This window comes from Seriola aureovittata, chromosome 21, assembly GCF_021018895.1.
Source record: "Seriola aureovittata isolate HTS-2021-v1 ecotype China chromosome 21, ASM2101889v1, whole genome shotgun sequence".
Lineage (NCBI taxonomy): Eukaryota > Metazoa > Chordata > Actinopteri > Carangiformes > Carangidae > Seriola > Seriola aureovittata.
This window is the reverse complement of record NC_079384.1, coordinates 4,751,986-4,773,606: the sequence shown is the minus strand read 5'-3', so window position 1 is coordinate 4,773,606 and position 21,621 is coordinate 4,751,986. Positions and strand designations below refer to the sequence as shown.

Here is a 21,621-nt window from a genome sequence, read left to right as displayed (position 1 = left end):
AACAGCAGTAATTAAAACTGTACATCTAATTAAGTTGAAATAGATTAAAGTGATATAAAGAAGTAAAATACTCAAGATGGACATGCACACTAACAACATTCTGCATTTTCCTCCTCTTATCCTCCTAAAAGAGAAGGAATAAGGTGATGAGTAAGAGACTTCCTGGAGGCTTCCACACCAACATCCGGACATTAATCTGATAGTCAAACACATGATGAAAACCCAAGTTACTGGGGTTAATGAGAATCATGTTAATACAAAGTGTTGTGTTGTATAATCTAGTTATTCATCAGATTTAGATCTTTATCTAAAGCCACCAGGGATGTTAGTTACAGCGAAGTAACACCACAAACTGCAACGGCTCATCAGTCAAAAGTTTTTCTTTTTCTTGTTGTTACTGGAGTCTCCGCTTATATTCACCATCGTGAGAGAGTGACTTCAGTTTGGTCTTCTGTCTGTTTTGTGCCACGCAATCTGAGCAAAGATAAGTGGGGCTGAACATGGCGCCTTGTCATGGCACAGTGTGGTGATTCTTGTATTGCAAAGTTACTAGAAGTATTTGCCCATCTGGTGATTGTTCTTATTTCAAAAGGTTCAAGCCACTAAGAATTCTGTGAGTAATCTTTCTAATCTAAACGTCTCCTGACAAGAGCAACTGTCAAGTTACGGGAACAGATGCATAAAACGGTTGATGTGGTAAAATTAGATTGCAGATGTTTCTCCTCCCATGGTGATGTTAAATAATCAATCATCAACAGGACTCTGTATATTTTTACAAGAGAAAACATTCAACATTCTTTTCCCGTAGCCAATGTATCAATCAATTAATCAATGTATTATTTTCTTAAATGGACAAAAATACTAATAAATGGAAAAATGAAAAAAGCCACATTTATTGATTTTTACTGGCAAACAAATAAAACAGAAAAAAAACTTGAAGCACTGTAAGGAATTAATACACCTAGTTGATAAAAACAAATACGTTCTAAAATATCCTAATAACTCTGTATGCAAATCAAGAAATGCGCTTTAACAACTTGTTGAAGTAATTAATTTCATCTGAACTAATGATGTGTAGTCAATTACTGAAATCCTCTCAAGGTAATTTATAATGTCAGAGGTCCTTTAACGTAAGAACATGAGAGCTTTAAAACTACTCAACACCAGACTCAAACTCAGGCTGATACAGTAAGTAGAGAAAAAATACAATTTAACAAACAAGAAAGACACAATTTAGAAATAAATATCTTTTGAAAACTAAAACTGCAGCTTCTTGGAGTCTTTTAATCGATTTACTTTAGTCAAACCAAAAAGGAAATTGAATCCACTGAAGCTCAGACCTCTATATTCTGTATTTTTATTTTATTTCATGTCAAGCGAGATGTTGACATCCTTTCATTTTATTTCCCCTTTATTTTATTTTGATAGGGAAAGTATGAAAGCAGTTAGCATTGTTGGAGAGTTGGATTTGTTTCTTATTAGATCTAATTCCTCTTAACCCTAAGCTTGTCTGTCTGAAACTCTGACCTCTGACCTCTAAGCTGTGTCTGATGTAGCCTATAACTCAATGGGACTCTTGTCACTGGGTAATTCTTGCTATCAACCCTTTCCTTTAAATAAACATGTAGTAATGGACGTATAACTTGTATTCTTCCCTTACAGAAAACATTTTTGTTCTGAAGAAAAATTTTTGGTGTCACCTGCAAATCAAAAATTGCTCAGTCAATGTAAATGTCGTGTGTGTGTGTGTGTGTGTGTGTGTGTGTGTGTGTGTGTCCTGGCAGGATGGGTACGTTTGTGACCCTGGCAGAAGTGTTGGAGGCCCGGGGTTCACCGCTGGATGAGGATGAGGTCTGGTGTCTGCTGCTCGCCACCACTGAGGCTCTGCTGGACATCTCCAAAAAAGGTAACCACTCACCAACTTCAATTTCCTCCCAGATCCAGCTGTTACCTGGCTACCAGTGTGGTTCAAAGGCAGCGTTCAAGAGCATCCAAACCGAATGAGTTTAAAATGTATCACCACGAATCTTTGTATTCATATGACCGTATGAAAGCTCTTTAACCTCTTCATCCCTCTCTGCTCTCTTTTAATGATAGTCTCATACTTGCTTTCACCAAACTCATTTTCCCATCTGGCATGCTTTCACAGAATGTGCAACCCTATATGACGAAGGCGAAAGTTATCAAATCCTCGGAGTTGGTAAATGTCACCGGCTTCTGTTCTGCTCTCTGGTCAGGTTCAGGCAACATGTGCAGTGTGCTAAGCCCAGGCTCGATGCTGCTGTCAGCCAATGGGAGTCTGGCCTTCAAGAGCTGCGTGCGATACGAAGACGTGGCCTCCTTCACGGCTCCTGAGGTCCAGCACTCTCACGCAGCCTCCACCAGGACTGCACTTGAAAAGGTCAGAAAACTCCGACTTGCATAGTTGTTTTGAGGACATCTCGTATTCACTTTTCATCTTTTCTACATGTAATTGCATGTTTTGTTGTGAAACACTGGCTGGTTTTATCCCTTTAGGCTTCTAAAAACTCATTAAAATGAATCACTCATAGACTGATGATTGATGTATTGAACCTATAACAGGATCACACTATAAAGGTTTATAAAGGTGAAATTGATTTGTTTTAAGACGACAAAAAGTAAAGAAATAAGAAGAAATCAGGTCCATAAACAAGTTATATTTAAATGATTATTTTTACTTTTCTCTATCTGTCTTTGCGTATGTGCTCTAATTATTCAAAACATTTTGGTGACCTTTTAATCACAAAATGCAAAAATTGTTAGGCATCAGTTAATAGCATGAGCTACGCACATACAGTAGAACTCGAGACAAAGTGTTTACTTGTTCTGCTTTCCATCAGATGGTCGTGTACTCACTGGGGATGACTCTGTACTGGTGCGTTGATTATCATCTACCTCATAATCAGGTACTTTCTTCCTTCTTATCTTCTACCTCTTGCTCAAACTCACTCTTGCATATTCTTTGTACTTCAGTGCATCATCTGTTGTCCTGTCACTTGTGTCCATGCAGCCGGTCCAGCTGAGTGCAGAGCTGGATGGTTTGCTGTTGAGTATGTGTGAGGACATGGTGGTGAGGAGGACCAACCTCCTGACGGTGCTGGAGATCTGTGAGCTTCACCACAAGGCCGCGATGCTGCCTCCTGCTGAACGCCTCATTAGACAGCTGGTTGAAGATGTTTACAGAAACTCGGTGAGTTTGCGCCAAGTGGGCGGCGGTTGATTGATTTGGTTTGGTTTAAGCTAAGGTCATGTTTGGTTTTGAGTAGTTTTAATTTAGTTAATTTAGTTAGCACCTATTCTCTGCTTGCTGCTTGAGCTGATATCTTTGCAGGTTGATCATGTGTCCCTGGCTGAAAATGGATCCCAGCTAACAGACCGCAGTCAAATGGTCAGGGACAGATTACACAGTAAGATACTGATCCCTTCTGTCAGATTTGAGGCCTTAGTTTCACATTTTAAGAAACACACTTACTCGCTTTCTTGCTGAGAGTTAGACGATGAGATGAATACCACTCTCTGTTCGATCAATAACATGTTATACCGTATATAGTTTTTCAAAAAGTCTGGCACTAATCCCCTAAACATGTTTTTATATACTTAAAAAATGATATAAAAGAGATATATTGTGTAGAGTAATGAGCTTTAGCTTTCAAGGTGCTGGTGGGCAGATTTCTCACCTTTGGACAGGCCAAGAATAGCCCCATTTCCAGTCTTGTGCTAAGCTAGGCTAACTGGCTGCTGGCTGTAGCTTCATATAGCACTCTCATGTCTGTATGGTAAATTTGAAGCAACTGCCAGCGGTCAGTTAGCTTTAGCTTAACATAGAGACTGAAAGCATGGGGTAACAGCTAGCCCGACTCTGTCCATAGGAAACAAAATCCAACTACCAGCACCAGTACCAGTCGCCCACTCTTGCTTCTAGCTTTTATTTTTTCTACGCTAAGCTAAGCTAAGCTAACCAATGGCATCAATGTTCTCATCTAACTATCAGCAAGAAAGAGAGTAGGTAGGTGTAATATTATAATGTGGATATAAGTTTTACATACCAATTTGTTTTCCAGGGGGCTCCTTCAGTTACTCATCATGGGCGCTGAAGAAGAAGATTTCTAGAACATTCTCAGGAGCGTGTTATCCCTCCGATCCCACAGGGTATGAAGTCTGTGTCCAAATATATTTTACACACCTCGTAACAGACATGTTTTAGCGCCTCATACATTGGCATAAACCCATTTTGCACGCTTGAATCAAAGTAGCTACGAATAAAATGCTCTAAAATCATATGTTGTTTATGTCACAGTTGAGTAGTTGATTAAATGCTAAAAACAGTGTGGAAAAAGAGACAGAAACTGTGCTGGGAAGACAACCACCACCCAAAGGACTCTTTGACAAAGCGAATGCAATTAAAAGATATATTGTCTGGTTGCAAGCCATCTTTTCATGAGTGACAGATCTCGACTCCCATCAGACTGAAAATGGAAAACTCAATTTTTTTCCCAGGATTCCCTCGGGAGGTCGACACAGAGAGAGTTACGGCAGCTGGCAGCAGCTGAACCGCAGCCCTTGTAGTCCATACATGGATGGTAATCGTAACGCCAACTTCAGATCCCTCGCGCAGTTTGAGTCCACAATGAGTCTGAATGACAAGAAAGCCAAGGTGCGTAATTTAATTTAATATGCTGACATTGACGCTTATATGAAATTACATAAAGGGTAAAGGAAATAAGGTAACGTTGTGCATTTTGTCTGCAATTCTTCTGGCTAATTCTTCACATCTCGTTGCGTTGCAGCATTTTAAACAACAGATACAAACCTGATTATGTGACCAAGACTGGTTTGGCAGCATATTCACTTTTTCTCTTTCCCATTTCCATTCTGTCACAGGACGTGGGCCCGGAGTTTATCAGAATGTTAGATGAGCCGCTAGTTGTCTTAGAGCTGCCTGGATCCATCGTGGTGAGTTCTTGAGAAGAAACAAAACAAAACAAAAAAAACAGACTAATTTCTGTCATTGTGAATTTTTGGAGAGGTTTATATTAATTTAAAGTGACTTTTTTTGATGTGTGTGGAGGACATCCACTGCGACTGTTCTCTCTCTCTCTCTCTGAGACGGTCAGTGGGAAGTTGGACTGACCAGGGAAATATGAGGAGTGGTTTAGATGATGTGACTCACTTCTTGAATCTCCCCTTCACCAATTTAAATCAGTCTTTGTAAATATAGAATACAGCATGACTCCTCAACTGCGTGACATGAATTTCTTTAGAAACGAATTTTCTTTCATACTTAGCAAAACAACAGCCAAGCAAATGGTGTGTTTGTCCATTCAGATATGGGAAGGGTTCACCTTGACCTTTCAGTCAAGGAGAGTGTTTGTGATTCATCTTTTTGTACAACCTCCTCGAGTCCTTGAGAACCTAGTTTTTAAATGTCGTACCTTATGCTTATTAATCTGAAACAGCAGCATTTTCCATTTTATGCATCACCTTCCAAACCAAGGGTAGGGTTTTTTACTGACTACCAAAAACAATGAACCACAAATTCTTTCTTTAAATGTGTTGTTGTTGTTGTTGTTGTTGTTGTTGTTTTTGGCAGTCAAAGAAAGGGAAATCTCCAACCACCCAGAGAGAGTTGAGTGTGGTGATGCCAAACAGTCAAAGGATCCTAGTCAAGTGTGAAGTGAAATCCAGAGGAGGAGACGTCTTTGACATGATTGTGGCTCACTCCAACCTGATGGAACATTTCTACTTTGGCCTTGCTTATATTGATGGTAAAGAAGCAGACAGATTTAAGACAGATGAGTCAGTGAGTGAATGACTGAATGGATGTATCTGACTGACTCGGATGTTTCTCTTCTCCGGTCAGATAATGAGTTTTTCTTCGTGGACAATGACACCAAGATTTCCAAAGTTGCTCCAGATAGCTGGAAGAAAGTGCCTACAGCCACCTTTGTTCTTTTCTTCAGGGTCAAATTCTTTGTCAACGACATTTCACTTCTTCTGTGAGTATCTTTCTTTCTTTCTCATGTCATTATCAAAAACAAGCAGTTACAAAACGTGTCTTGTAAAGCCGTCTAGAATCGTTGAAATGTGTGCTGTCTTCTCCATCAGGCAGAGACAGACCCGCCACCAGTATTACCTGCAGCTCAGGAGAGACCTTTTGGAGGACAGGCTGTCCTGCCACGAGGAGACAGCTTTGTACCTGGGGGCTCTGGCCCTGCAGACGGAGTATGGAGACTGCATGCCTGAGGTCGCGCACACTAAAGCCATTTTCAAAACTGTCTCCTCAAGAACTGTCCAGCAACGTAGTATTGCACTTCCATTAGCTGGGTGATTCACAATATGGATGATGAAGCAGCAGAGTCTGAGAAATCCTGACATTTAGAGGTCCAGGTCCAGACGCACTGAATCCTGTATTTCCCATAAATAGCATCTTCCGTCTTTGCCATGGGAATGTCCGAATATTTGAAACTCCATACTCTTAGTTTCCAGTGAAGTTAGTTAATTATACATTTCTTGTCCCCAAGCCCAGACTGAGATAACCCTGTTGACATCACTGTGACATCATCAGGGATCATTTCCTTACACACAGAAGACATTATACGACTGTTTTCACAGGTGGATTGCACCTTTAAAGACAGAAACAATCTAAAGGTTGTCAGATTATAATTGTCTCTTCAGTTGTAATAGCATGACAAGTGGTCACCTAATACCACTGTATCTTTAAGACTACATTTCCCATAAGCCCGGTTGCTTTTTGAGGGAAAAAACAGATGATAACTCTTCTGTTGCCCTATCTATATGCATTTTACAATTCTCCATCATTAAAATGCAATTTTAAAATCATATCCTGCTAATCTGTATGAATATATTCATTGGATTATATAAATAAATCGTTTTGATCTGTTGTGTTTAGGTGTATGGTAGGAACTACTACCGCCCTGACCAGTATGTCTCCAAAAGTGTGATGGAGAAACGTGCCTTGCCTTACGTTCAGGAGGAGCTGCTACGACTTCATACCAACAACGCTCAGATGCTCAGTGACGAATCAGAGCTCGAGTTCCTCAAGGTGGCAAAGAAGCGAAATTTCATCTAATGATGTTGAACAGGCTGTACTTATTACCATCACTACAATTAGTATCATATGAAGCACTGTTTCCTCTTTCTGTTTCTATTGTTAGGGGTGTCAGCAGTTGCCTGAATACGGCGTGTTGTTCCACCGTGTGATGCGTGAGAAAAAGCCTTCAGAGGGAGAGATTATCCTCGGGGTTTGTGCCAAAGGACTCATCGTCTTTGAGATTAAAGATGGCTGCAGATCCACCAGTCAGACTTTCTACTGGAGGGAGACGGCAACCATCTCCTCTAACGTGAGTGGAATGAAGAAATTGTCATTTCAATCCGTTTGTGTATGAAACTCAAATTAGTTGCAAAATAAAATCGGATCCAAAATAAAAAACGTGGAACTTTTTCTTCCCTTTTCCTGCAGAGGCGTAAATTTGTAGTCGAGAGCCGTGGCAGCAAGAAGAAGTACACCTTCATCACAGAAAGGTCGAAGATAGCCAAATACCTGTGTAACCTGTGTTCAGCCCAGCACAAGTTCAACAATGAGATGAACTCTCGCCAGCTCAGCCAGAGCCTGGTCTCAGGTCAGTCACTCCTCAACAAGGAGAGGACATTCACGAAAAAGCAAAACCGACATCCAGTTACTGAAGACTAAATATTTCTCTGCTTTTGCTTTTTTTTCCAGTGTCGAACATCGTGCAGTACGCAGCTGTGTGTCGTGCTCAGAGCAGCCGGCGCAAGTCCTTCTCGTGCTCGGAGACACCACAGGATGACAGCGGTCTGAACACGCCTCAGGATGAGTCCCTAACCAAACTGTGTGACGACATCGCAGCCAGGATCGAGGCTCGCGTCAAACAGCAGCGCCAGAGCCTCAACGAGCAGAGGTACACAGTTCATCCGGCGGTTTCCACAACCACAAACTACAGCAAAGAAAAACAAGAACGTCTTACATTTGAAGTTGTTTCACTTTGATGCTGTTGGCAACATGAACAACTTTATTTATTCATAGAGAAACAATTTGTTCCAGACTTTCCGAAAGATACAACAAATTCACTGAAGATAGTTTTCTCACTGTGTCTTCTGCAGCACCTGCTCCAGCAGTCAGCGCAGCAGCACTGGTATGCGTTCCCCAGCGTTCTCTCAGAGGAGCGGATCTGAAGCCCCGTCTGGTTCTCCAGCAGCTCGAGGTCTAGTATAACCCAGAGTACTGCTCACCTTCCTTAACCGATAACCCGCACATGCCAGATAGTGTACCATAAGTACTCTAGTAAGCATCACATTACATGGCATGTATTCATTTGGCAGACGCTATTATCTAGTGAGGGAAAACACTCAAGCTTCCCTCCCAAAAGCATTTAATTTGGTTGCCTATTATTCTTTGCTCCATCATAAACAAAACTGTTGGTGGTGCCTCATGCTTTAGGGGATTGCCCCAGTTGACTGTCACATGTCTACAGTGTGAGTTAATGTTGATGTTTTCTTTCAATATGTATCTCACAGAAACCCCAACTAAAACGGGGTCATCGTCAGAGAGAGAAGTCTTATGTGTTTCCTTAAAGAAAGACCCAAAGTTTGGCCTCGGTAAGCTGATCACACTTTATCACATGATTTTTTACTAAATCATGATATTATAGAAAAGTGATGACTGAAGGGTTTTGTGCCCACCCAGGTATAGTGATAGTGGGAGAGGACACTGTGGGCCGTTATGATTTGGGCATCTTTGTTGCTTCCATTGTGCCTGGTGGACCAGCTGATAAGGACGGACGCATCAAACCAGGTAGATAATCACGTGGATCATTTGCGCTTTGTCCGCCACAACACTGTGTTCACTGAAGTTCCACTTTTCACCGTCTGCAGAACTTTGCTTTTTGCTTTGTCTTCATCACATATTAATATAAATAAAGTTTTTCTTGCTTTCTAAAAACAGCTCTAATTTGTTCTACTTCAGTGCTTTCAATTATTCTGCAAGTGTAGGTGTCACTTTTACCTAATTTTGGAGCAAACTCCAAACTTATACCGTGAAGAGGGGTTAATTTTGAATTCATCTAACACCTCCTGCTGTTTTAAGACAGTGGATGCAGAAGCCGTGTAGTGGGAGAGCGCAAATGAGGACAGAGAGGGTGCAGGGAGGTGTCTATGGGACTCAATCACAGGCCATCGGGGTCACACGCGGGTACAGAAGTGGTGGTGGGGGTCTTCGCTTCCCCACTGTTACTGGACACCAGCATCATTTGACTATGACCTTTGCCCTCAGGTGGTCGTCTGATCTCTCTGAACCACATCAGCCTGGAGGGCGTCACTTTTAGCGAGGCAACAGAGGTCATGCAGAGCAGCCCAGAGGAGGTGCAGCTCATTATCTCACAGCCAAAAGGTGCTCTCTCTCTCTGTGTATGAGCGTGTGGTTACTGTATGCGTGTGAGGATAGTGTGGCTGTGACCTTTACCCTTCTTTGTTTGCATGAGTAATGGGTGATTTAGTAATTAGCTCATTCTACTGATGCACCTGCTCTGAATGAATAAAATGTAAAAATTAGATCTGCATTCATTCCTCTTCTGAGCGGTGAACAGTGTCTTTTTTGTTCTTTTAGCATGTGTTCCTAGTTGTACTGTTTAGCTGTTCATTGTCTTATACATTAATATGTCAATAATGTATTTCATTGCGCTTTTACATTGTTTTTTTCTCGCCTTTTTTGTCCTCCTGCAAAAAGTCTGCTTTTATGAACTCATTTTACCCTCAAGGGTGCAGACAATTCCATCATAAAAATACAAATGTTTAACAGTATTAACATAAATTGTCTATATGGTGATACGAAGCTACAGCCTGTTAGCTTAGCTTAGCTTATTTTAGCTTACAGTATCATTAAAGCTGGAAACAGGGGCTTCTGGTGAAGCTTGACTCCAGCGGCAACTAAACGCTAAATTCCCGTTGGACCAGTGTCACCTGCGAACTGCGGGTCACATGACTGATGGAGAGCTAAAGGTGTCAGAAGGCTAGTTTTCTGTAGCATGTCTACTCCTTCCTTTAAAAAATGAATAAAACTCTATACAGCAAACTCTCTTCGGGTCTTTTAGACTCAGATCAATTCTCAAATAAATTCTGGGAAAGAATTAGCTCAATACCACTCTGGTATCCATACGCTAAAGCTTGAAGCGACAACAAACATAGCTGAGCTTAGCACAAAGACTGAAAACAAGGGGAAACAGCTAGCTAATTTGTGCTAAGCTAAGCTAACTGGCTGGTGGCAGCGGTATAAGTCTTCTCATCTAACTCACAGCAAGACTGTTCATTTAACGCACGTCAGACAACAAAAGAGGAAGAATAGTTGGTTACTCTTACAGCGTATGAACACTTTAAAGATTTCCTACTTTCCTACTATTTTTGAGGTATAACATTAACGTTGTTATTTCTGCCTCCAGTCTCCCTCAGTCCCAACAGTGTGCGCTCCCCTGTGCTGAGGAATTACGAATCCCAGGCCACGCTGATGACATATGCCCAATCAGGGGAGGACAACCTTGATGAGATGGTTTCAGTCCTGATGACGCCGAAGACCGGCAACAGGCTGAACGTCCCCTGTGAAGTCCGAGGCCTCAGCGCCCAGGTAGAATCATGGTGGTGGTTCAGGTGTTTTTTGGGGTTTTTTTTTAAACCCAGGATTAAAACTCAGAGGTCAGTATTAATGTTAACAATACAAAGAACCTACTGTATCTCCAATAACTCCTGTGTTTTATTCAGTGGCGGTGGCCTGTCAAATATAACAAGGTTACAAGCTTCCTTTTTTAAATTATTTTTTCTGTTCAGGCCTGAACTATCTGTTTCTGTCTGTGCTGGTTTCAGGACAGCTGCTCTCTGTCTCCCCCTGTAAACTGTGTGAAGCTGGAGGAGATCACTGTGGAGCTCAGCAAGGTCGCAGGAAGTCTGGGCATCAGCATCACTGTGAGTTTATGAAATATTTGTAATCGCATTGACTGATAAGTGATAGTGCACCAGTTGTATTCATTGTAAAATCTCCCTTCTTGGCTTGATATTTGATTACTGAAACAAACTACACTTATTGTTAATGTTGTCAAAGGTAGAATGAAGAAATCTGCCATTGCTCAGACATTATTGTCCCCCACTGATGTCACTGCATTTAACAGTATCTGGGCAGGTAGGAACTCCTTATGTGCCATAAAGCTGCTAACCTACACAAATCAAACTTATACTGGAAGCTTGACTTTATGGTGAAAGCCTCTATGGGTTTCAGACGTCTTTTCATCTTGAAGATAATATGACAATGAGGGAAGCGGAACAAATTATGTTTTCTGTTCACAAAATTATCGGTTAGGCATCCAAGCCTGCAAAATTGAAAATCGCAATTAGAAGAGCAACTCCTCTTCAGCAGTGGGTCACAAAGTCTGACCCTCTCAATCTGATTAAGATCTGTGGTATGACAAGATTAGAGAGCGAGAGAGAGCGAGAGAGAGAGAGAGAGGGAGAGAGAGGTATGTATTACTCCACTGATCACCATTGCGTTATGAGCTGTAGCGCAACCTGTGTTTGGATGGAGCCCTACTGAATGATTTAATATCTATAAAGCCATTTCAGCTCATAAACCATTTATCACGTGTGGCCTTATTCAAAAATAGCTGACTTTGACAACCTCATACATCTTTGGGCAGTTTGATCTGTAACAGTGCATCGGATTCTGTGTGTAAAGTGTCACCTGACCTGCAAAATAACCAGTAAATATTGATGTCAGAGAGATGCAACTCAGTGAGAAGTGCAATAATTCCCTGCAGTAGAAGTTTAAAATAGCGGGAAAAAGTAAAGTACCTCAAAAAAAAAAAAAAAGTACTTGAGTAAAAGTACACTGCATTAAACACCGTGTTTTTCCTCCCTACCATGAGTATATCACTGATGAAAGTTGAACTAAAAGCCTCCGTCATTGATTGTTCAGGGTGGCGTCAACACTAACCTTCCTAATGGAGGAATCTACATCAAGAGCCTCGTCCCCGGAGGAGCTGCTGAGAGAGACGGACGTGTACATACAGGTATTACAGCTCCAATATCAATATCAGCCTGCGTGTGTCCTTGTGGAAATAAATCTGGTACGGTAATGGTGTGTTTGATTTGTAGACAGCTTTTTTTAACACTCACTTATGATGGGAAATTTGGTGTGTTGGCGTTTACCCGACGCTTTCAAAGCAGAATGAACGATAAGAGCGAAGCAGGAATCTAAGCATTCAGATAAATACACATTAAATCGTTAAAGCTAATGAATCTTTTTGTTTGTCTATTTGTCCCCATCTTTTTCTGTTGCAGGTGACAGAGTGTTGGAGGTGGATGGGTTCAGCTTCCAGGGCTTCACCTATCAGCAGGCTGTGGACTGTCTGAGTAAAACCGGAGAGGTAAAGTGAGAGGACCATTAGAAACCCATGATTACTTATTTCAGGCGATGATAATGTTTAATTAACCGTAACTTCCTGCTCAGACTGTTTCCTGCCTCCTCCCAATCACATCCTCGTCTCCCCCTCTCCTCTCCTCTCCTCTCCTCTCCTCTCCTCTCCTCTCCTCTCCTCTCCTCTCCTCTCCTCTAGGTGGTATGCTTGGTTGTGGAGAGGGAGCTGATGAACGTGCGTCGGGTTTCTCTCGGTGCAGACAACAGAGGCGGCGTGTTCAGTCAGAGCCCCGGTCCAGCCAGCAGCCAGCCGAGACAAAACAGCTGCTCGTCCGTCAGCACCCCTCCAAACGCCAACAGTGAGCGGGCCAGGGAATACAGCTTTGTCACTGATGGTAGGACACCTTAGCTAGACCACTGGGTTTTAACTTAAGTGCACAAAACACAAAAAGAAAGCCCATTATCTCTTTCTGGGAAACTTCACGTCACACTATACTGGGGGAGTTCGTGAGAGAACCTGTCAACTCTAAGCTGTTTGGTCTTTAAGAGCCGACCAGGCAGTCAGGCTAGTCTCGACTGCTTCAAGGTGAACTCTCACACACTTCCCTCCTCTTTCATCCTGATCTCCCTTTACTGACCCCGCCCTTCCTCTTCTTATCCCCCTGGCCTTCCTTATCCTTCGGCCCTTCTTTCTATATCTGTCATCCCACATCTCTCCCCCTGTCCTTTCCGCTGAAAATCACACAGTGGATCAAGAGTTCGAACGTGATACGGAGTCGATTTCCTCCTGCGTAGAGGTTGACATCTTTAACATCATCAACCATTAACACAAGATACGTGAGGCAGAAGTACTCCGTATCTGTTGACATCTAGATTTTCAAAATGTCCCTCCTGCCTAATTCTGCACAGACCCGTATTGTCGCTCATTTTTCTGTACCATAACGCAGTGTGTGTATTTTTTTATTGAACAGTTGAACTGGATAATTTTCTATTCAGCACAATGACATTAAACTGATTCTACTGTTCTTTTTCAGTTCATCCTCGCATGTCCTCTTCGGGAGGCTGAAGAGGACATGCGAGTGACAATTGGCTTTACTTTGACGAGCGAATATTTTTCATTTACTCTTGAAAAAACAAACCTTGATTTCATGATGTCCCTATGATGACAACATCTTTTTCTCTGGGGACAAAAATACTGAAACCCCAAACTGCACCTCGCTTGTGTGGTTGCTTCCAATACGGGGTCCGGCATCTCTAAATCTCACTGATTAACATGATATTCGCTTTGTTTAGTCCTCACACAAAACAACACGCTGCAGCTTTATGGGTTTTAAGGGAAGCTCGACGAAGCTAAGACGGGGAAGAGTCTAACTTTCCCATTGGGAAAGTTATTATCGTCACTCCCCCAATCCCCTGTTGTGTTGACCTTGTTGCATCCTTGTGTGGAGTAACAAGGTCCAAGACTATACACCGAATGCCAATTCTGCATTCATTTAATAAGACATTTCTCAAGCTGGATGACTGAACAGTACATTTTCTGTTTTTTTTTGCAGTTTATTCGTTTTTATATTTAAGTTTAAACCTCACATAATCAGATTTATCTTTCCTTTTCCCTCCCTTCCACTCCCTCCCTCCATCCACCCCTTTATCTCCATGTACACTTCATCACTACCAAACCGTCAGACAACATCCAGGAGGTGACCCTGACCAAGAACGCCAATGGGCTAGGCTTCAGCTTCCTGATGTGCGAGCTAGATCCACCCACTCGGGACTTTGGCAGCCTGGTCCGGATAAAGCAGCTTTTCCCGGGCCAGCCGGCTCAGCAGAGCGGCAGGATCCAGGAGGGAGACGTCCTGTTGGCCGTGAACGGCCAGTCAGTCAAGGAGCTGTCCTATCCGGTATGTGCCGATTTCAAACAGTTCACGTCAGGTTTTCACCTTAGAAAATCATCTTACCTTTGGAACTGGAATAAGTATCCTGTCGGACTCTGCTGTTCTAAATCAGGTTAAGCCTCGTAAAGGTCTTGGTTACAATGCATACTGTAATAATGTGATTACGCTGCAAGGAGCTGGAGTTGCTCTAGAGTTGTAAAGGGCAAAATAGAGCTACGCATTGTTGCTCGGTTGCTGTCTGGTCACTGTGCAGGCAAAAGGCTGAAAATAGTACGAACAGATTAATTAACATGACTGATAATAGATTTACTAAACCAATCTTTTATTGGTATTATAAATAATTTTTATTATTAATAATTTTCCATGGGCAAGGGATGCAGAGTTGTTTAAAGTTGCCTTGTAGTATTATTGTATGACTCAGATGAATGTAGATTACGGTTTATGTTTACACTGAAGACATTTGACGTAGCTCATCAGCGTATGAGAGCTCAGTATGTGACGTCTTGTGTTTGATACGTACACAGTTCAATGTGTTGGCTTGCTTTCGAATTTGATTTCTTCCGGCCGCTGAAGTTAACATGAAGATAATCTGTATCTGGCACCTTTATGACACTTGAATATAAATACTCGTTCATATAGCAGGAATCAGTGCACCAGTTCTTTATCCCGAACTGATCCAATATTCTGACCATATTCTACATAAATATGGATGGAAATACACAATTTCTACTAAATGTTTGTAATTTCCTGAGCATGAAAATCATGCATTTTAAAGATATTAAATACCCAGTACAAACAGCAGCTTCATTATAATCTAAAGCTCTGTTAACAGTTATTTCTTATCTCTGCAGAAGGTGCTGAGGCTGTTCAAGACTTCACCACCTGAGGTTCGACTGACTCTCTATCGGCCTGCCCCCGGTAAAGACACACACACACACACACACACACACACACACACACACATACACACATTCTCTACTCTACTCATCTGTCCGTGTGTTTTTCTGTAGGGATCCTGCCTTCCATCGATCAGCTCACTGGCACATGAGTGATGTTGGACCGACGGAGAAGCGGCCGATGAGGCTGTTCCGATCAGAGCGCAGGAGCATTAAGCTGATCTAATCAATCGATGCAAACCCTGCAGAAAGGTCAGTGATGTTCCACCATGTGACATGATGTGATGTGATTTGACAGGACATGTTGTGATGGGTCTGTATACTGCGTGTGTGTGTTGTCACGTCTGATCCTATTTTCACCTTTTTTGTCTTTGTCACAAAGACACTGGGACGTCTAGTTAATGCTGTGCAGCAAAACAGAGGGATAAATCTTACTCAACATGCTGAGACCTGACATGATGCGACTCAGGGCGACACAGCAAGACGTGGTACACAACAAAATATTAATATTAAATATTACTAATAAGATTATGAGAGGATACATAACATTATCAGAAACAAATGGAAATCAGATTCTGTCCTGTGTTAGTGCTTCGCTCTCACTAACAAACTAGACAGGGACACACACACACACACACACACACACACACACACACACACATTCACACGTTTTGTCCTTTTGGTTTTACAGGCAGACTGAAGAAACCAACATGGACCAGGAACGCACTGAGGGTGAATGTGGTAGTAGTTTGTGAAACCCTGAAGGTTTGTGAAGAGACTAGCTGGATAAAAAGGTGAGTGGCTGGATAACAAGAAAATATAATGACAATTCTGGATATGAGGTGGTTTTTTCTTTAATCATTTTCTTTGATTTCGTTCATTTCATGTAGAAAACAAACCTTTGATCTGATTTGACTTCACCTCGTTACGATGTCTTACAGCACATACATAACAAAACACAGCATGTAGTCAGGCAACCAGACACTACATTACATCAGACATTATCCTGCAACTAAGCAGCATCAATGCTATTAGTTTTATCACTTGCCTTCATAATCAGTACTTCCTGTTCAGCCTTCACAGATCTTAAAAGAGAAAAAAAAGGCACATTAGCTGGGTGTGTAATCTGACTCCTGTCCTGTCAACACACCAAACTCTGGTTTAACAGTTTGACAGACTGGGGAACAAAAGAGTCCTGTACTCTGTTCAGTCTAGCCTGCAGGACTTCTTCTTCTGTTTGATGTCGAAAGCTGATACTCTCCAGATAAAACATGGGAGGGGTCTGATGTAATATCACTAGCCGGAGCCCAGTATTTGCAGTATGAAAAAAATGACACAACGTCTTGCAATTCCCACACAACTGCAGAAAGATTTAACAGCGTTTTATTTTAAAATATTTACTGTGTCAGGAAGACCTGTGCTGCTACACCCAAACCAGATCACAGTTTTCATAGAGACAAAACAGCACAGCAGCAACAGCACCTGCTTTACTGAGGACTTCTGTGTTTCGCTGATGAAAATAGGAAAATCTGTCACACTGGCTCTTGGTGTGTTCAGTTACATTAAAACAGTATCAATGAATGAATGAACGGGATCCTTCCACATTTATGAGCAGAGAAAGAAATCCAGTCCACACCAGAAGCTCACCTGATCCCAACCACATCTGAACCACAACATAACCATTTTCTCAATTCAATTTAACCACATCAAGGCAGCAACAACCTTCAATGACTTCTAATGACTCTTCCTATGTTAACCACAAGGTGGCAGCATAACGCTGCAAGTAACAACACTGGTCCTCTCTGTTCTGCAATCAGCAACAGTTAGTTAGTGTTGGGTCTAATTCCACAATTAACAGCATTTCATGTTTTTCCTCCACAGGAAAGCAAAACTAAAGAAATTCGGATGACAATAAAAGAGGAAGAAAGAGTTTTGCAAGGACACAGGAACATTACAGATATGCAGAATACCACCCAGAATGCACTTGTTTACTAAATAAGCACTTCACTTGTATGTAGAAATACATGACATAGCAAAAATTGTGAATGCCATTTTTATATCATTAAAAGGTTTTTTCTGTATGGTAACTTCTTTCTCTTTTAATTTCCTGTCATTTTCTCAAAAAAACAAATGCCATTAAACCGCGTCTGAGTCAGAGACCTGAATATGGATGATCCACACATCCAAACATTCATTTAGTATCTGGACAAAACAAGAAGTACGTACAAGTACAGTCACACACACACACACACACACACACACACACCTCCCTGGGTGAGGAGCCAGTAATGGCCCCTCGTAAATAAGGGTTCCTGTATTTCGGTGAAACCTAGTAGTGCATCTGGATCCCATCAGAGCTCGTGTTCCTTTTGCAAATGATCCCAAATGTTTCTAATTATGCCAGAGGAGTCGGCACGAGGCTGTGCGTGTGCGCATGTGTGTATGTGTGTGTTGTTCCGTGTGCGTGTAATCGCCCTGACGGACCTGCACACCCATACACTGGCCTGTGTTTATGCATGAACGTGGTAACAGAGATGGACAGCGTGGTCGTGACCTCTACAGCCTCTGCTAAGGTCGCTGCACGTGGTGATGACTGATGAGTGTAAGACAGGGTGGGGACAGATTTTCTGCTGACATCACTGTCGCCCTGTTGTCCTCAAGTCCGACGTGGGGGGGGTGGGAGGTTACAGGTTGCAGGATGAGTTGTGGAATATGCAAAAAGTTAAAAGAATTTAAATCACACTACTACATATTGTGTGTGTGAGAAAAGACCTTCCTCACATTTGGATCTGTGCAATCTACATACTTTAAAGCCAGCACTCAGTGTGTAAGGCCTGAATCATGTTTAATATATGTAAATTGTTTGGATCGGAGGGTGTGGATCGCCCTTTTCACCGTCGGACTTAGCATACAGAACATGCAAATGTGATTGTTTGCAGTTGCATTGTGTTGTTACAGCCTTGTAGGTGCGTGACTGCACACACCGGGGAACATTTCATCGAGCGCTAACCGGTCCTTCACCACAGATGAACATGCTGGAGTCGAGCCATTGTTAACGGTGCCAAGTGTTGTGTTGAGTCAATAACGGGTTGCAACGAAAAGCATGATTTTAAGAAAAGAGACTTTTGTTGTTATATTAGTGAAAAACTTATCAGAGATGTTTCTTCTTCATGGCAGGTGTGGAGTCGTTACGGTTTTTTAAAGTAATTTTTATCACAGTTTGTTTGGACAATTTCTCCAAATTTCAATGAACATAATAAAACAGCGCTCTGGCTACCTTTGATTAGTCGCCTGCTTCAGACACTGTGACATTATTCATCTGTATTTATCTGTCACTACTTAGCAATAAAATTTGCTACTAATTAAAGCTGTGTTAATCAATATTTTTCATGTTTACAATGGGTCACATGATTTATTATAATGTTGAAGGACTCACTTATAGAAATGAACCAGCAGTTCTACAGAGTGTTTTAGCATCTCTCAGCTATTTGTTTTACAGCCTGCAGCTTTATTGGTTTGGTTCACTCTCAGCAGCTCGTTTCCAACGGTAGTAGGCTGTTGTTTTTTTTTTTAGCTCCAATAAACCAACTGTCGGCTGTGCTGTCACAACATTAGCTAGCAGCTGACGAAGATAGTGTAGAATTAGCAGCTAAAGCACCAGATATATTTCTGTGAAGTTGGTGGAGAACAAAACAGAGGGACAAGAAGAGTGGCTCACATTTTAGACACATCAGCTGTGTAACTGTGTGCTTACAGCTTGTCCTGCTGCCCAAAACAATGAATACTGCTTGGTTTACCTCACCAATCATTTCTTACTCCAGATCAACTCTGCTTTCTGCAAAACATAAAAAGCTCCAGTACCTCTCAAAAGGGGTTACAGGCAGAGGGCACGAACAAGGTGTGACCCATAGACGCGTGTTACATGGCAGTGTGTGTATTGTATAGATTTACAAAGAACGGCATTATACAGTAATTGGGACTCAAACCTGGGGTCTGGTCTGACCTTGTCCTAACCTGGATGTAAGAAAGGAGAATGTGACACAAGAGAATCTGGCTGGTAAAACCATAAAAGCTGCAGATTGTTTCATACTGTGTCCAACCACATGGATGTGGATAAACATCTCTGCTCCTGATGTGGAGTCACATGCTGGAGCTCAATGACCCCCAAAGTAACATGAAAAACACCACCAAGACAAATGGGCACAGTGATGCAGTCTGGCAGGCCTCAAAGACCTCTCTCTACATTACAAGGCATTGTGAACGATTCACATTTTCCACTGCAGCCACCGTGACGCACAGCCCTGTCCAGGGGCAGCAATGGATGCTGGGTGATTGCATGCGTCGGGCTGTTCGCCTGCGTCTTTGATGTCACCTCTCGTTCAGCTATTTCCCCAATTAAATTGATTGTGCTAATGTGTAAAGTGGACTGCCACGATTAAAGGTAAGCCATGTTGTTTTTGAGAAGGGCCTCAAATCCATCACCATGGCTGCGATGCCAAACATCCACTGACATAAACTCTGGGCTCGGAAAAAGCCTTCCAGCTCTGTTTGAAACGTGAAGGGGAAATCATCAAATTTGACTTATTACTGGCAAGTGCCAAAGGATATCCTAATTATAATTGTATCCTGACCAAAATGAGTCGATATTTAAAAATGAAAACAATGGTAATTGCACATTTTAAGGGAGCAGTAAGCCAAAGAATTCCAGGTTTCTGAGGGAGTTGAAAAGGCAGAGGAGATTGAAAAGGTAATTGAAGGGACGTCAATGAAAAGGAAGTGGTCAAAAGAGAATAAAAGTTCAATATGTCGAATAGATGAATGGAGGGTGAGGGGGTAAGTGGGCGCATATTGGCATGTGAGACACACAGACACAGTTTAAGGGAAAGTGAGGGAATCAAAGGAAATATCTCATAACGTGTCAACATTGTTCAGTGTGGGAGGTCGCCCCCAGGGGGGATGCCGCCCAACTCACAGGGGAGAAATTCAACAGCTCTTTCAGCGGAAATCCTCATCAAGACATCTCCACCGCTTTAGGAAAGCAAAACATCAAGGACCATGGAGCCTTGAGTTGGAGCCAGACCTGTGGTCGTCTCAGTCCACGGGGTTTGGAAAGGATCGTGAAAGATTTACTCATTTTGACGACAGGAATCTGATGCTTAATTTGTCGGAAAGGTGAAAGAGATACAATATTTAAACGTTAAAGGGATAGTTTGGCATGTGCTAACCTCCCCCACAAAAATCATCATAAGAAGGCAGGTGTGCCAGAGTTTTATACATTTTTTCTGATTGATGACAAAGGTTTAGCGATTACTTCATTAGATGAGATTTACAGCTTTCCTGCTCTCTGTGAAATAAATACTGAGTTCCCCCCTCAGGGCGACTTTAAGACATACTGACAGGATCCACATATCCGGGGAAAGGTGACTGTAATGTGTCTCAGGCACATGCTCTTTCTCAGTAACACCCCACTTCACACGTGGTTACACCCATTTACATCTGGGAGTTACACACTGCATCAATAGTCTGCTGGCAGCTGAGGATCTCCAATTAAAGCTAAAAGCTCTTGATTGTTGTGGTTGTGAGACTGTTACAACCACAAACAATCTGTTGGCAGAATCTACCACCAAGTCTTTGTCTGGGGAAACTCTGGCACCAGATAAGCTTATCACACTCAAAAAAAGGTCATATAAATAATTAATAGGATGAATGTCATTGTCGCACATTTATCTATCACCATATATCCCTGTGGTAATCTGTTTTTATCAATTCCTTTGACCTCTGTTCTTATGTTCTTAGCTAGCGAGCTAACTGACTTGAAAGAATAATTGGTTAAAGGAGTGTCAGTCCTAAAAAAGAAAGAACAGTATGTGGAACTAATGAAGATAAATGTAGAGGTAATAATCTCTTAAACAGAGGTTTGTCGTTATTTAATAGTTACACCCAGTAACTGCCAGGTGCAGCTGTTTCGTAGCTAACTGAACCAACAGAACATTAGCTTGTACTGCTATGACCCCATTAAATGACTAAATAACATTAAATAACTCACATAAAAAACATATATTATGCATATGCAAAACAAAGTCCTTTCTACATTTGCAAAGGACTGTCATTTCATATATTGCTTGACCTGCTAAAACTACTGGAAACTATACTACAGCTTTTGATGCTACAGTGACATTAAGTTTTTGCTAGCTAAGACATTAGCACTACTAGCTAGTAGCTAAAGTAGCTACTTAGGAAGGAGTTTACACAAAAAACATTGTTTACATATTACATATTTTTGGGCAGACCTTTTATAATTACACTTTAAGTGAGGAGTACATTAGATAAATTTAATTAAAGCACATGGTTTTAACATTACCATAGCCTGGAGCAGACA

At 41.8% G+C, this 21,621-nt stretch overlaps 1 protein-coding gene across 1 annotated transcript; it reads left to right on the top strand.

Annotated features, from left to right (window-relative positions):
- The first annotated feature begins 1,775 nt into the window (after positions 1-1,775).
- On the top strand, positions 1,776-17,458 carry frmpd2 (FERM and PDZ domain containing 2). Its single transcript, XM_056366642.1, has 30 exons — positions 1,776-1,906; positions 2,238-2,401; positions 2,862-2,927; positions 3,032-3,211; positions 3,353-3,428; positions 4,083-4,170; positions 4,519-4,675; positions 4,903-4,974; positions 5,612-5,786; positions 5,882-6,017; positions 6,127-6,265; positions 6,932-7,084; positions 7,197-7,382; positions 7,502-7,661; positions 7,763-7,961; positions 8,164-8,264; positions 8,578-8,658; positions 8,747-8,854; positions 9,332-9,448; positions 10,494-10,675; positions 10,912-11,010; positions 12,014-12,107; positions 12,379-12,464; positions 12,654-12,849; positions 14,138-14,352; positions 15,198-15,264; positions 15,357-15,494; positions 15,625-15,730; positions 15,934-16,036; positions 17,124-17,458. Exons 1-27 carry the CDS (start codon positions 1,786-1,788, stop codon positions 15,392-15,394), a joined length of 3,456 nt encoding a protein of 1,151 aa, XP_056222617.1. The 5' UTR covers positions 1,776-1,785; the 3' UTR covers positions 15,395-15,494; positions 15,625-15,730; positions 15,934-16,036; positions 17,124-17,458.
- Positions 17,459-21,621: the final 4,163 nt, after the last annotated feature.